The sequence below is a fragment of the Rhizophagus irregularis genome, chromosome 14 (genome assembly GCF_026210795.1).
Source record: "Rhizophagus irregularis chromosome 14, complete sequence".
Classification (NCBI taxonomy): Eukaryota; Fungi; Glomeromycota; class Glomeromycetes; order Glomerales; family Glomeraceae; genus Rhizophagus; species Rhizophagus irregularis.
The window spans coordinates 1,165,581-1,182,102 of record NC_089442.1 but is presented as its reverse complement, the minus strand read 5'-3'; the positions used below and the strand labels follow the sequence as shown (position 1 = coordinate 1,182,102).

Sequence of the window (16,522 nt, the reverse complement as noted above, 5' to 3'; positions counted from 1 at the left end):
TCTGACGTTTGGATTAGTCTCTGCATAATAATTGAATTGTGTAACTTGAAATCCATGCCATATAATTAAAACCTGTGACATGCCTCTATTTATCCGTGTACATTCCAATCCAATCAACTAATACAATTTCATTTTACCTTAACTGTTTTAATCGGAATTTTTTTTTTCGTTTTTTTTTTCAAACTGAAAAAAATTTTTATCCCTTTCTTCTTTCGGTTTAGTTTTTTTTTCAAACCGAAAAATTTGTTTTTTCTCATTCTTTTCACGTTTAGGGTTTAATTTTTTTTTTTATTAAATAATCCCCATTGTTATGGTCTTTTAAGACAAATTTTTTTTATATTATTTTTTTTTCGATCTTTTTTTTTTAGACCGTGTTGTTATTTTTTAAAAAAAAATTTTTTTTTTCGATTGGATTATTGTCCTTTTTTTCAGATTTTTTCGTACTTATTTTTTTTCGGATTCCTTTTTTTTCAGAAATTTCCCTTTTTTTTAACTGATTTCTTTCTTTATCCTTTTCTTGACCCCAAATTTTTTTTTAAATTTTTTTTTCTTTTTCTTTCAATTTTTTTTATTATTAAATAAAAAATAAAATATTATAATAATATATTTACAAATCATTATAACATATCAGATATAGGAAAATTGACCGATGTTGATAGAAAGATGAGTAAGATTTTTTTCAATTAAATTGAACGCTGGATAAATAGTTTCATTAAAAATCAAATTAATTAATTATAAAATATGTAAAAATATCAATTCTTTTTGAAGAAATTGTTGATTTAATAGATTATTATAACCAAATCCATATCCAAGTTCCGAAATTCTCTAAATAATCACCAGATCTTTGAATAAAGATTTTAATTCAAATGGTTTAGTTAAATTAAGTACCAAAAGAATAATAATACTGTAAATGAAATGAATAGATTCTAATACATTTAATTATTCAAATATTTTTCTTAAGTTGGTTATAAGTTTAAGATTGATGTAATATAAAATAAGAAATAATTATAAAATTTATAATTAAAATAAAAATATTTGTAGTATTTTCATAATTTTAAAGTTTTTTCAAAAATACTTCTAAAAAATTAATCAAAAAATGAGGGTGAATGAAAAAATAGGGAGAGTAAAAGGGAAAGGGGGAGTGAAAGAAACAAAAGGAACGAAAAAGATCAAGTGGGAACTAATGAAAAAAATGAAAAGAATGGAGGGGGACGAAATAGAGCAAAGGGGAATAAAAAATAAAAAATGAAAGGATCAAAGGGTAGTGTAAAAAAGGAACGAAGGGTAGTGTAAAGGAACGAAAAGGACGAAAGGAACGAAGAGGAAATAAAAAACAATGGAAAAAATGAAGTAAGGGAAGAATAAAAAGAGCAAAAGAAATGAAGAGACAAAAAGAAAACAAAAAAATGGAGAAGGAACGAAAATGAGATAAACAGGGGACCAAGTAAAACCAAACCCATAAAATTAAAAGAAGAAATAAAGTTAGTAGGGAATGGAAATTACATGTAATAAATAAACAAATATAAAAAAATAAAAAACATACCTTAGTAGTTACAAAGAAGAACCGAAAGACCTAATTAAATTACTAAATAAACAAAAAACTACTGTAACCATCTTCAATTTACTTAGTATTACATTATAATATATATATATATATACTAAATTTTTCTATTTAAACAAACTCATTGGTCCCGGTGCGAAGCAACGAGTGATTGCTAGTAATTAACTAAAGTTATAATTTACATATTCCAAAAAAAATATAATATTTTTAAAAATACCTAATTTATATAATAGATTGTAATATTAAAGTTTTGTCATAAAATCTACCTAAACTTGAAACATAATACCAATTGAAATAATGATTTAATTGCTATCTATTGAAGATTAATGTTACAATGAAGAACGCGTGAAAGGTTTTCCGAAATAAGATCAAATTGTTGAGATATATTTTGTGAGATAGTTCAAATATTTGATCGTTTCACTAAGCAATCTATTATTTAATTATCTAATTACAAGTTATTACAGTTCCGATCTTTTTTTCATCAGGTGTTGGATGTTTATGTAAATTCAAATTTCTGAGCGTGTGATAATTGTTTGGTTTTATCGTGAAATTTATCATCGTATCAACTTAAAAATATTGACATGTATAAAAAAAATTATATATATATACACATACATACATACATGAATTTTAAAAATACGCAAAAAAAAAATCTTCTTTTTTCTTTACCAATAACCGTTACTCTCGAATATATAATAAAAAAACTAGAATATGCGATTTGCTGGGGACTTTCTCATCTATTATTACTTATGTCCATTGTTAGATTATTATTCTAATGTATCGATCAATAAGAAAATTATAAGTTAGTGATATACAGTAAATTACCGGATTTTATAAAATTTACTTAGTAATATATAGTAAAATTGAAGATTTTTAGGTTGCATGAAAGTTTATAAATTTTAATAAAGTCAGTCAAAAATTTTTTATTGATCAGAAATATCCAATTTTAAGAATGCAGAAAATGATTTATTTATAAAGTAACAGACAAGACAATTTCAGGTAATTTATTGTAGTTTAGTGTATTATTATAAATAAATAAATAAAAAATTATCTCAAATATTTTCTTACTCTTTCAATTCATCTCTTTGTTTAACTTGATGGGTAATTTTTTCAGCCCATTTTTTATTAAAAACAGATTCTAATACTTCACCTATTATCTAGGTTGGTGTCATTTAGGCGTGGAAGACCTAATAATACAACGATACACAATTCTCGCAAAAAACTTCTTCGTCAGACATAGAATAAATAATTATACATATAGGTGGGTGGCTAAGACAGAAGTGGCTTAACTGGACAAAATCGTCTGATCAGCGAATTTGGCCGGAGGGTAAAATTGGTCTGATGACGAATATGTTCGATAGGCGAATTGGTACCGAATTTTGAACGATGTATTTGTGGAGGGTTTGAAAGTGTGTGTTGGTTTTACTTTATAAAGAGATAAATATACAAATATTACAGTGCGCCGAAAGAGGCAGTAATATTGTATTTTATTAAAGTATAGATAACCCTGCCGAATTGTTTCCGATTTCGCGTATTAAATCCATCTCATTTTACCGCATTATTTATTATCGTTTATTGACCTTTCGTTATACATCGTATACGCTTTATTACCAATTGTTCATTATTTATACACATATTCACCACTTGCTATTTAACGTTACAGATTGTTAACCTAACCTTATTTATCTTTCAATTACTACCTCCAATCGTCAAAACCAGTGGTAACAGTAACATATCAGTCACGCACCCCTACAGGTTTTACTAAATAATAAACAAATGATTAATTTTAATCCACAAAACACATTACATCAATGCAATAAAACTTAGTTTTTGGTGATCATTGTTTTATTGATTTTTTGTATCACTTAAATTCTCGAAGCAATTTATTGTACTTAAAATTTTTTTTTAATATTTTTTTTTGTATATGACATTCAAAAGCCATTTTTAACTTTTAAAAACGATTTATATATTTTTTTATAGTGTCAATTGGTAATAAGTGAAATTTTATATTTTTTATAATGCCAATAAAAGTCTTTAATAACCGTACTTTAAAATTACATAATGTATATAAATAATATATATTACAAAAATAATAAAAAATAAAAAACGCTCAAAAATGTTCAAAAATATTAACTTTTTTTTTTAAACTAAATAAATTTATCAGGTAATTTTTTTAAAAAAAAATTTAAGTTATTTTTGATTCTGTATTATATTGATTAAATTTTTGATAGTTTCTTCCATAGAATTCAATTTTCCAGAAAATTCTTTTTCCATGGATGTAATTTTTTCTTTCAATAATCTTGTTTCATCACCATCACCATCATTTTGAATAATATTAGTTGATTTAGATGAAATATTTGAAGATTTTGATTTTGATAATTTCTCCTTATTATCATTTTCATCAACAAACCAATATAATGATAATGGAATTTCTTGTTCTTTTCTTGGTGATGCAGTAGAATCAGTCTCAGTAGAAAGATCTTGATAATGATATCCTCCTCCTTCATTATCATCATCTTCTTCTTCGTCGTCATCATCATCATCATCCCAAGGATTTTTGTCATCAACTTTTGATAAGAAATTCTCATGATTTTTTCTTGCTTTCTCAGATTTTCTTAACCATTCTTCAATATAATCTGATTTTCCAATATAATATATATAACGAGGATTTCCTCTTTTATTTCCAAGAGGTTTTTCGACCGTTTCATAATCTTCGATCAATTCGGCTCGATATTCTAATACTGCATGTCTACCAATTTCTTTTGCATCTTCATATGCACCACTAAAAATTAAATATTATATATAAGTTTATTTGAAATATGATTATTATAAATAAACATTATTATTTTTTTTTTATATATTAAAACTTACGTCATGATCGCAATCAACATATTCTGTAAAATTGTAACGAGAAGGATACTACCAATAATAGAATAAACATCTACTGGCCAAAACTCCCATTGTTCTAATTGATCCCAACGACCGCCAGTCCAAAAGAAAACCGATTCAACAGATTTAATAAAATTTGTGTAAAAATTATCTGATTTACTATCCACATTAATAAATTGTTCCACATTATATGGTAATGGTTGATCTGAATCAGAATCAGTAGGTGTGATTGTAAAAGAGGAACCATCAGGTTTAATGTCTATGTTTGCAGTATCATTAAGTAAAACGAACCTATTAAAAATAAATTAAAATTTTATTATGAAATTTAGTAAAAATATCGATCGTCAACGTTACTTTTTTGGAATTTTTTTTTAAAACCTTCACTCACATAGCATGACCAAATCCAAGGACAACCACTAGAATAAAAATCAAGAAAGGTATAATTTGTTTAAAGATATTAACCAAAATATAAATGTAAGCTCCAGATCTTTCAAAATATCGTAACAACTATTTTTATTAAAAATAAAGTTAGTATCAAATATTCAAACGTTATGTATATATAAATATCATTCAAAAACTTACCAAAAAAAGTTCCAACCACATTACTAAAACTGCAAATGAATTAAAAATAATAAATAATCGATAGTCTCTTGTAATTTGTACAAATTGCTCTTGAAATTTTTCTGGTTCTTCATCTGGATCTGGGAATTTAGTACCAAAGTATATATCTAAACTATTTATCACTAATGGAAAAATGACTGAAAACAAATCAAAAAAGTTATAAAAGCTAAAATATCTTCTCCATCCCTCAAATTTCAATTGAATTCTTTCAGTATTTAATAAATAAAATCCCAACCAATAAAATAAAACGAGCATTATATTAACTCCCAAATTACTTTCAAAATTTATTCCTTTAATTGCACCGTTTAAGATTGCAAAAAGCAATGCAAATACAACGTATATAAGTGCATGTCTTAAGAAATGATTTCTTGCCGCATTCCATTTAAAGTCAATTACTGCGGCCATTGATGGATTATCATAAATTTCTGCGCCGTTGTCTGCTCTTATCATTCTCAAGAATGGACTCATCTGATGCTTTTTTTTAAGCACATGACCACGTGGCCAAAATAATAATTTTAAAAGTTTGAAAGGAATCTTCCAATATTCTACTCGTTTATCTTCAAATTTCTCAGGATATACGGTAAAATCGGGAAGAGGTACCATGTAAACCTGATTAATAAGTGAAGAACTAGGGGCAGAAGTTGTTTTGCTCACTAAATCTGAAATAATTTTCTCTCCACTAAAAAAAAAATGATAGGAAAAAATTAATTATTTTCGTTTATGGTCTGTGCTACACTTAATCTCGTTAATTATTAAAATATTAATTTCTACCTTTGTTTTCCTTTAACGATTGATTTTTGTAAGAAATTACGCTCTTTTCTTTTCTTGGTGAGACCCAAATTTACGTTTAACGCATGAACATCTTTCTGATTACTTCTATCCATGTCTTTATCACGAATTTTAGATTGATCCAAGTAAACTTCACTGGCACCAAAACAACGTTGTTGAAATAGTTCTTCAACGTAAAATTCTAAATTATATTCATAAAGGATCGGAATTGCTTTAGCAACGGTAAACATCCAATTTGAAGAATATAAAGCATTATTAGAATAATAATCTAATAAATATTTAACTATAATCGTATCTTTACGATAACCACCTTTTGTACATGCGATAGAGATCTCAAGATCAGTATCTTTCGTGAGTTGACCACCCCAAGAATTACATCTTGGAATATGTAAATAATTATTTTTTCTATCAGATATGGAAAATAAAATATTTCTAATAATATATGTACAATTACCGCGAATTAGATTTGCCATAATATCATAACGTATATCTAACATCCTCCATAAACCACATCTTTTAGTTAAATATTTTCTAATGATACGTTCAGTTTGTTGAATCAATTCATCAAATTGATGTTGCCTTTTTGGATCTAAAGGTTGGCCTTTTTTCTTATTAAAAAATTCCAATGCTTCACAAGCATGTACTGGGGGATTAACTTTTTCAGGCCATTCAAGTGTAACTGTATCTCCAGGTTCGGAAAGTGAATTTATGGAAGGAATATATAATGTTAAAGAGAATTCTTTATGACTAACTTCCAAAGATTGGATTTGCATTGGTCTATTAAAATTATTTGTCCAAATATATTCAAGAACTTTCGTAGATGATGATGATGATGCTTTTGTAGTTGACGCTCCACTTTTTCTTTTACGCCACACTTGAACAGTGGATTCACCAATAAATAATTGAATAGATTTATTATCATCAAGATAAACCGAGGTACGTTCATAATTTTTATTTAATATCCAAGGTTCAGGATTACTAATAATTCTATTTTCGAATTTAGAACCTAAATATTTTCCATAAGAATCGTAAATTGAATGATAATTCGTGGTAGTATTAGTTGTTACGACAGTTGATGAGGGAGAACTGGACTTTTTATCAAGTTGAATATTATTGTTAAGTTGAATAGCATTTCTTGTATTATAACTTTCAGGATCTAATAATTTAATTATTTCAGAATCTTGTAATAAAGAAGTGATTTTCCCATCATCCGTAATTGTAATAAGATTTCCTGAAGAACTAGCCAACCTTTGATGATGTTCACATTTTTTAGGAAATAACGAAAAAGTATCATTTATCCTTCTAATACAATTATCAGAACTACTAAATAAATCCCAAACTACAATAGTAGGGGTATTAACGAATTGTGTAGTTTCTTCATTATAACTTTTTTTTTCAATAACGATCAATAATTTTTCATCATTCTTTGCGAAATCAAAAAAAAGTATTTGAATATTCGTTTCATTAAATTTTTTTGTAGTAACTTCCAAACCATTCTCCATTAAATAAATGGTAATACTATTTGCACCACGACAATAAGCGAATAAAGATTCATTCCTTGATATAGCATAACAAGAATAACCTCTTCCTAAAAATGAAGCAGCATTTTCTTCAGATTTTTGAAAAGTATTTTCCAATAAACTTGTTCTTAAATTATACATTTCAACAGTTTGTATTTTATTTTTATAACTTTCTACTAAAAAACGATCTTTTACTAAATTTTGTTGAATAGAAAAACTAGAAATTTCGTTATTTGATAATTTACTTGGTAAATTAAAATTTTCGACGGATTTATCAGAGAAGAGACTAAACCAACCATGAACATAATTTTCTTTTATCATAGAATTGATTTTATCATGATGAATAGAAAATCTTGAAATTCCATAAGAATTTATAAGAACCAAATCTGTCTTTTCAGAAACCGAACTTTCATCATTCAAGAATTTAATTATACCACCCATATCATTAATTGAAGAAGAAATTCTCACTTGTTTAGCAGAAGAAATGACCCAAGTATGTTTAATAGTTGAATCAGCATTATTAACATCATCATCAAAACAAGAGACGGCAATTAACACATCAGTTGTCCGATCAGGTAAAGTAATTTCATTAGATACGGCTAAACTCCAAATTACAGCAGGAGCATCAAAATTTTTAAGACTAACATAATTCAAAGTATTTAATTTTGATATATTATCGGATTGACATAATTTTAATTGATAAGTTGTGGTATTTAATGTTACTATCTGAGTACCATCTGGACTTATAGCTATATATTGATGACCATTATAAATATTCCTTTTGTTACTATACTTTGATTCAAAAGAAGCAATTGACTTAATCTCCGCTCTTTCTTCGTCGCTGTATAATTGCGATGGTGTTTGATTGGTTTTCTGGAACGCAAACATTGATTATTACACTTTTACACGTTATATATTTTATATGTGCTCAAAAAAGATTTTTTTATTAATCCTTCAAAGGATTAACTAAAAAGTAAGTGAAAAGGATTTTTTTTTCTTTTTTTTTTAAAAAAAAAGAAATTTTATTTATATATTTTTCGATTTTGTTTTTTTTATAATAATTTCCTCATTTGATAAAAAAATATTTGTGTAATGCCCATATGTAACTGCAACCTTAATTTTACATGTAACATATCACACATGAAATACCGTTCTATATTTAACAATACTTATATATTATTGAATATATTCGGATTTTTTTAGCCATGAAGAAACATTTCCTTCTTAAGATAAAAATATAAATTGACCTTTTTACTATATTCAATTAAATATGGTTACTCCTTAACGCCGCATAGTATTTGTTTGGTATTTGAAACTGTGGTCGACCTTAATATAATTAAATGTTGTACAATTCACTAAGAATAAATATTTATTCATGTGTACGATAAACAACTTTCCTTTATTGTCTGTATTATTATTAATCCAAGTTCAATGGGAATGCAAAAGAAGGCAATTATAATAACGGATATAACGCCATTTGTTTTTTTTTTCTTTATCGAAGATTCCGCGCATAAACAAAAGATGTATCTTAAGTTTACCTTATTATTTAACGTAATAAATCATATTGAAATGTATTAGATAACTTCTTGCAGGTTCTAAACCAAATTTCAAATTTCTCTTTTAAAAAAAAAAAAAATGTTTAATTTTAGTTAGAGCTCCAAGACCGGTTTCCGGTCTCCGGTTTCAGCCTGTTTTAATCAAAAACCGGTTTGGAAAATTTTTATTGAAAAATCCGGTCTCCGGTTTTTCATATAAAACCGGTTTACTTTAGAGACCGGTTTATATTAAAAGACCAGTTTATTTTTTTAATATTAAAATATAAATAATTTATAATAGCATTTATTATTGTACTGTACCACTGAGTGGTACAGTACAATCAGTGTATAAATCTGAAAAAAAAATGTACACGTGTGAAAATTTTTTTGTGCACATCACAAAAATTTTTGTGCACAGCCTAATTGTAAGCCGCTAAAAAATTAAAATTTCAAGATTTTGAGGACCAATTAAAAACGCATATTAAGAGTACTCTTAATATAACTTTTCTTCCATTTTTTTTTTCATAATGTAACCATGAATATTTTGAAGCCCAAAGTGGATTCTATTTAAGGTTGAATGTGAATATTTTTTTTCTTTTGTGATCTTTTTTCTTGAGGAGTATAATCATTTGTGATGTCTCTCATTCTTTTTACGTTTAAAAAAATAAAAAGAAAAATTAGATTGTCTATCAAATTTTTTTGTGCACGGAATTGTGCACTATTATTTTTTTTTTGTGCACTAAATAGAATTTTTGTGCACAAAATTGTGCACATTGTGCACTATATAAAATTTTTTTTGTGCACAAAAAAATTAATGGTGCACTATGAAATTAATAGTGCACTATGAAATTTTTTTTTTTTGTGCATACGGTGCACATCCAATTTAGAAAATTGTGCACACGTCACAGTCGCCACACGTACACATTGTGCGCATGAATTTTATACACCACTAACTGCTAATGTTTCATATAAAAAAAAAGATGTTTTTAATTTTTTTACAAGTTTTTTTTACAAGTTTTTTTGAACTTGTTTGTATTTTTCTTTGTAATTAAAAGTGACATTTATTTTTATGATTAAAACTTAGGAATACTTTCGAGCAGGTTAAATGGCGAATTTTATTTATGGATCATAATTTCATTTTTTTTTTTAAAAAAACACAGCTGGTAGGTAACAACCTATTTGCATCAAGGTACCCAAAGGGTGAGCCAGACCACAGGTAGAATCCAACTGACCAAGGAGGTCATCTTTCATACCACCACAGGTCCAGTGTACGTACGCACATCTGAAAGTGATCACGCAAGGTTAAACTTGAAAACCCACACTTGCTGCAGTATAATTTCATTTTTTTGACATCATTAAAGATATTTACGTAGAGAATTCCATAATATATTTGGAAGAAACTTTTGATGATCTAAGATCTGTTATTTTATTTTTATCAAATTTTGATTTTGCCCGAATTTTTGGGCGGTTTTCATATAAAAAGATAGGCAAAGGTTTACCTTGCTTGTCATTATCAAATTTTTTTTCCATATATATGGCTGTTTTTGTATAGCAATATAATTTGTCAAATAATTATCATTGTATAATAACATTTTATTAAAACATCAAATTCTTGAGCAATTTCCGCAGAACTTTTGGAATACTTTGTGTTACTTTTCTCCTTATAAAAAAATTGGATACGTTTTTTATAAAGTTTTTTTTCCTTAGAAATAACGTATCATAATAGGATATGGAAAAATGCACAATTCCGTATCACTAAAAATATGGTTTGGATATGGAATTTGCACGGAATTTATATGGAATTTACATAATTTGATCACTGATTTTATCACGAAATTTATATAATTTGGTCACTGAATTTACTATCGTTTAACCGACCGTTAACTGACCATTTAATCATTTAATACTTTTTTTACGAACTTAATCAATAAAAAAAGTTGTTATAACATTTCTTTAGTGGATTTAATCAAAAAAAAAAACACTTTAACGTTTTTTCTTAATTAAGTTCATTAAAAAAACGGTTAAACGGTCGGTTAAACGGTCAGAAAAATGGTCAGCCAAAATGGTTGGTCGGTCAAAGGCCCTTAACCGGTTATGACCAACCGATAACTGACCATGACCGACCGTTGCCATCCCTATTTGTATTACAGTTTACTATAATTGTATTTACATAAATCTAATTTTACTTTATTAAATTAAATAAAAAATAAAAAATAAACAAAGTACAAATACATTATGAAAATTCACTCCTTATTAAAACCACCTATTGCAACCAAAATTATCTATAAGTTCAGGTTCATTTGAAGTCAAACAACCTAAAAGAACAAAAAAAAGATTGGAAACAAAACCCCCATATAGTATCTGCAATCGTCCAAGTCACCAAAGGTCAGCATTCCTACAAAAAAAGAAAGAGAACTCCAGAATGTCTGAACTACATAAAAAAGAATTATGAGGCGTCTAATGAAAAAGAAACCAAAACAACCAAATAAATCCAAAACTGACCTACAAAAAAAGAAGACTCTGAAGCAACAAAACTGAAACAATCTACAATCTGAACCCAACTTACAAAAAAACAAGAAAATTTGAACTGACCTAAAAAAAGAAAAAAATCCTGAATTATCCTACAAAAAGAAAAGGACTTCCAAACTGATCTACAAAAAAGAAAAAAGAAACTGAATCTTCTCACAAAAAAATCTGCTGGCCTATGAAATTAAATATAAATAAAAAAGAAAGGGAATAAAGAATAAACCAAAAAAAATATTTTTTTAAAAAGAGGGGTAACGAAGTTAGGAAAGTTAAAAAAAATTTTTTTTTAAAGGGAGGACGTCAAAGTTAGTAAAATAAAAAATTTTTTATAAAGAGGAAATAGAAATAGAAAGAAGAATTTTTTTTTAAAAAAAAGAAGAGTGGGAATAAAAGAAAAAATTTTTTTTCATAGGAGAGTAACGAAAAAAAATTTTTTTCAAAGGAGAGTGACGAAAAAAAAATTTTTTTAAAGTGAGGTACGAAAAAAAAAATTATTTTAAAAGGGGTGACGAAGAAAGAAGAAAAATTTAGAAAAAATAACAAAAATAAGACAAGAGAAAGAGAAAGGAAAGGAAAGACAGAAAGGAAGATCAGAAGATCAAACTCATCAAAGTAAGGGTTAAAATGTTCAAAAATGAATTGCTTATTAAATATACGGAATTTGTATACGGAATCTATAGAAACGTACAAAAAATGTATACAAAATGTATCCTTTCCATATACATATTTCTTATAGGGTCTCCTTCTTATTTTATGTTCTCTACATTCCAAACCCATTTTGTAAATATATAGTAGGTCTTATTAGGGTGTCACCGACTAATTAAATCAAAAGTATATCAGCTAGCTATAAAAATTTGTATATTGGGGACTTTATTGTTACACGAAACTTAAAATTGATCAAATTCCTTTATTAATCATTTTACAATAAAAACCCAAGACTCAAAAAGATTCTCACAAACATCATATCATATTTATTATTATTTTTCTTTTGGTTGGAAAATATTATTAAGAACTATTGGCAAAATATACGAGGTTCTCAAAACCAAACTCTTAAAATTTTATTTTAAAAAGTAAAATATCTGAACGTAACTTTGTTCTTAACCTATCTATGGAATTTGAAGGTAAATCCACGTTTCAATAATGATGTGAAACATTTTTAAATAATTAGATGCTAATGCTTTTTTAGAAATGTATATATAAAGTGAATATCATGAATTTGCCTTTCAATAAAGTACTTCCAAATACTTTCTGTAGTACAATGGTAAAATTCTCAGAATTCCATGCATATGGAAGATCTAGAAAAGTACTTTCTATAGCACAAACAATCTAAATGATAAATTATAAATATGCTTGTAATTTTCTAAATTTTTTTATTGATAATTATTTTATACTATACATAACATAATAATAAAATGGAACTTACAAAGAAATTAAATTATGTTTCATTCGATCCAACACCAAAATTAAAATCTAGTCCCGTACCAATTTTATTTGTTTCATTTAATATGAATGATCTCAATTGTATTCATTGTGGAGATGAATATGTTAAAACAGTTTGTGAACAATACTATTGCAAAAAATGCTTATTGTATTATCTTGCTAATATAACTGATAATAATTTATATTTGGACATATATGTATTAACGGAGAACTTAGAATGTGGTGAGCATGAAATAAGTATGACAAAAGAACCACAAAATATTCAAAAATGCTGCAAAAATTGCTTGGGAATATTTTGTTTTAAACAAATATCTAATTATGGTACGTATTTTAGTAGTGATTCATTCGAAAACATGATTGAAAGTGAGAAAAATTGTAGACTATGTGGAAAATCATTATATCAAGAAATAGATACTTGCAGTTATTGTAACATCAGATTGTGCTCAGATTGCTATTCGATTTCTTCTGAATGTGTAGAATTAACTTTGACTAAAAAACCTATCACAATTTTTTACTTACCGTTAGGGATGGCAACGGTCGGTCATGGTCAGTCATCGGTCGGTCATAACCGGTCAAGAACCTTTGACCGACCGACCGACTGTTTGACCGACCGGTTAACCGACCGTTTGACCGACTGGTTAACCGATCCTGAAAACGTTTGCGAACCGTAATTTAATTGAAATACTTAATAAAAAACGTTTTCGCAACATTTTCTATTAAAATAATTAAAAAAACGTTTGCGAAACATTTTTTTTATTAAATTACGTTTCGCAAACGTTTTCAGGATTGGTTAAATGGTCGGTTAAATGGTCGGTTAACCGGTCGGTCAGACCGGTCGGTCAAATGGTCGGTCAGAGGTCTTTGACCAACCGTTATCGGTCACGGTCATGACCGGTCATAACCGGTTAATGACCGTGACCGTTGCCATCCCTACTTACCGTGGTGGCTAAATATTAATAGTTGCAATTCTTGTTCTACATTATTAAAATTTACATCAGACTGTCAAAAGTATTGTGAGAATTGTTTTACATTTTATATCGGATGTAGATATTGTTTAACAACAAATATTATTTTTGGAATTACAAATCAATCACAATGTAAAAAATGCAAAAGTGTATCTTCTATTATTTTTGATGTCACAAAAATTAGCACTGGGAATAGTGATTTAGATGATTTTCTTGATAATTCAAGACTTGAAATCCACAATCAATTGAAATTAGCTGAGTTTACTGATAAGATAAAGAACATTGGCAATTATTTCATCCCGAATAGTTTATTTATTTCTATTTACTACCATGTTGTTATAGCAGAAATATTAATGGAATGGATACCATATTCTCAATTTACAAATGTAAAAGAAATAGCAAGAGGAGGATTTGGTATTATATACCTAGCAACTTGGCTAGATGGCTCAATAAAAGTTAGTTATGATCGAGAGAGAAGTAGTAATGAAACTGTCATTTTAAAAAGATTTAAAAATTCTCAAGATATTAGTAGATATTTTTTAAATGAGGTAAGTATAATATTATCTTTAAGTGTTTATAAAAAAAATAATTGAATTTTAATCCTTGATATTGAAATTTATAGCTAAAATCCAATCAATATTGTTATAAAATGGACCATCATATTATTAAAACTTATGGTTTTACAAGAGATCCTAAATTTGATGATTATATATTAGTTATGCAATTTGCATCAGGAGGAGATTTACATAATTGGATACAACAAAATTTTTCAAAAATTACGTGGAATAAAGAAAAATTAGCTATTTTATGGCAAATTTCAGAAGGGTATTTACATTAATATGTTTATTGAATTTATTTGTAATAATATCTAATTTATTAATTAATTACTTATTTTAGGCTTGAAACTATTCATAAAGCAAATTATATACATCGAGATTTTCATAGCGGAAACATATTATTTGATTTGTCAAATTACAAAAGACATCAATGGCAAATTGGAGACTTAGGATTAACACAACCAGCAAATGGCACTTCAAATAATGAAATATATGGAGTTATACCTTATATTGCACCAGAAATATTTAAAAAGTCTTCATTTTCTAAAAAATCTGATGTTTATTGTATGGGTATGATTATGTGGGAACTTACAACAGGTTGTAATATTTTTCTAATGTTGAACACGATATCAATCTGGTTTATAAAATCCTTGATGGAGAACGACCTGTAATTACAGAAGATACACCAGAATGTTTTGCTAATTTAATGAAAAGTTGTTGGGATCCTGATCCTGAGAAAAGACCCTCTATAACAAAAGTTCGCATAACTCTCGGTAAATGGTATCTTACAAATAAAAATATTGCACCATTTAACCAAGCAGAAACAAAAAGAAAAGAGTTAATAAGTTTGAAGAAACTTGGACCCGAGTTTAGTGGAAGCCTCATCCGAGTGCTATTTATACAAGTAGATCATTAAACTCTTTCATCTCCAAATGTTCATCTATTAGTAATTCTTCTAAAGGTATGTACTACTAGAATAAGATACTGATCGTAGATAAATAAATGTAAAATACTAATATTTTAATTTTTAAACGAATATATTAAATTTTTAAAGAATATATTTCAAGAGAACTGGAGTTTGACCTAGATTTTAGGTATTTAGAATTAAAAGATTTCGTCTTTACATATGTAAATTCAAATAATTCAAAACGTAATTTTATACCAGTAATAGATCCGACACACTTGGAACTAAACGAAAAATTGAAGAAATAAATATTAATTCTCATGGTAATAATGGTAAATATTAATTAGGCTAGATGTTAGTAATTTATATTTATATTTTATTTATTTATTTTTTATTTTAATTTAAAATAGGAAAATCCATTAAAATTAGTTCTAGTCATTTAAGGACTTCTTTTACAGACGAATAAGAAAATAATAATAATGAAATGAGTGAAAATATGTTTCTTTATTATTAAATGTAAAAAATTCTTTTTTTGTAAAATATATAAATGTGTTCGTATAGTATAAAATTTGATAAAGGCTTTTATAGTAAATTATTTATATTCATTATTTTATTTTATTTTCATTACTTATTAGTATTATTTTATCATATAAATAAAAGCTTTTAAATTAAAGTATATCAGCTTAAAATAATTTAATTTTGTTATATTAACAAATATATTTAAATATCCCAAAAATCAAATATAAAATTATAATATAATATCTCATAAAAAAGTAATTTCACATTGATTGCTCAAATGCTAAAGATTATAAAATTTCATATTGAATATACAATAAAAGAAATATTTTTCGTCTATTAAAAAATGTGGTTACAATTTTTTTTTAATAATTTTTTTTTTCCAGACTTATTATCTGGTATTTTAACGCATTATATATGAACAAATAAAGAAATAGTTTAATGAGTTTATTTACTCATATGCATTGAAGGATGCTTGCATAATAACTAATATAATGAATAACTTCATAGTGTAATTTTAGGAATAATTTTTAATCTAAATTCAAACAAAATTCCGAATATAACTTGAAAATGTTTCATTTAACTAATAAAATGTAATGAGAAATTCTGTTTATTTAATTGAGAAAGTAAGAAGTAAGTATTACATTTGTATGAGCTGAATTTACAAGATTAATTGACACTATCACAGTATTTTGTGTC

The 16,522-nt window shown here is 26.5% G+C and overlaps 2 protein-coding genes across 2 annotated transcripts; one reads left to right on the top strand and one right to left on the bottom strand.

Annotated features, from left to right (window-relative positions):
• Positions 1–3,751: 3,751 nt before the first annotated feature.
• OCT59_005945 (uncharacterized protein) lies at positions 3,752–8,268 on the bottom strand (the record flags this gene model as incomplete). The annotated part of the gene is made up of 5 exons (XM_066140946.1): positions 3,752–4,343; positions 4,433–4,741; positions 4,839–4,957; positions 5,033–5,750; positions 5,843–8,268. 5 exons carry the CDS (start codon positions 8,266–8,268, stop codon positions 3,752–3,754), a joined length of 4,164 nt encoding a protein of 1,387 aa, XP_065997784.1.
• Positions 8,269–12,853: 4,585 nt separating this feature from the next.
• On the top strand, positions 12,854–15,773 carry OCT59_005944 (uncharacterized protein; the record flags this gene model as incomplete). Its single annotated transcript, XM_066140945.1, has 9 exons — positions 12,854–13,427; positions 13,880–14,394; positions 14,469–14,671; positions 14,744–15,000; positions 15,081–15,270; positions 15,351–15,364; positions 15,458–15,497; positions 15,575–15,639; positions 15,718–15,773. The coding sequence occupies 9 exons, from the start codon at positions 12,854–12,856 to the stop codon at positions 15,771–15,773; spliced, it is 1,914 nt and encodes a 637-aa protein (XP_065997783.1).
• Positions 15,774–16,522: the final 749 nt, after the last annotated feature.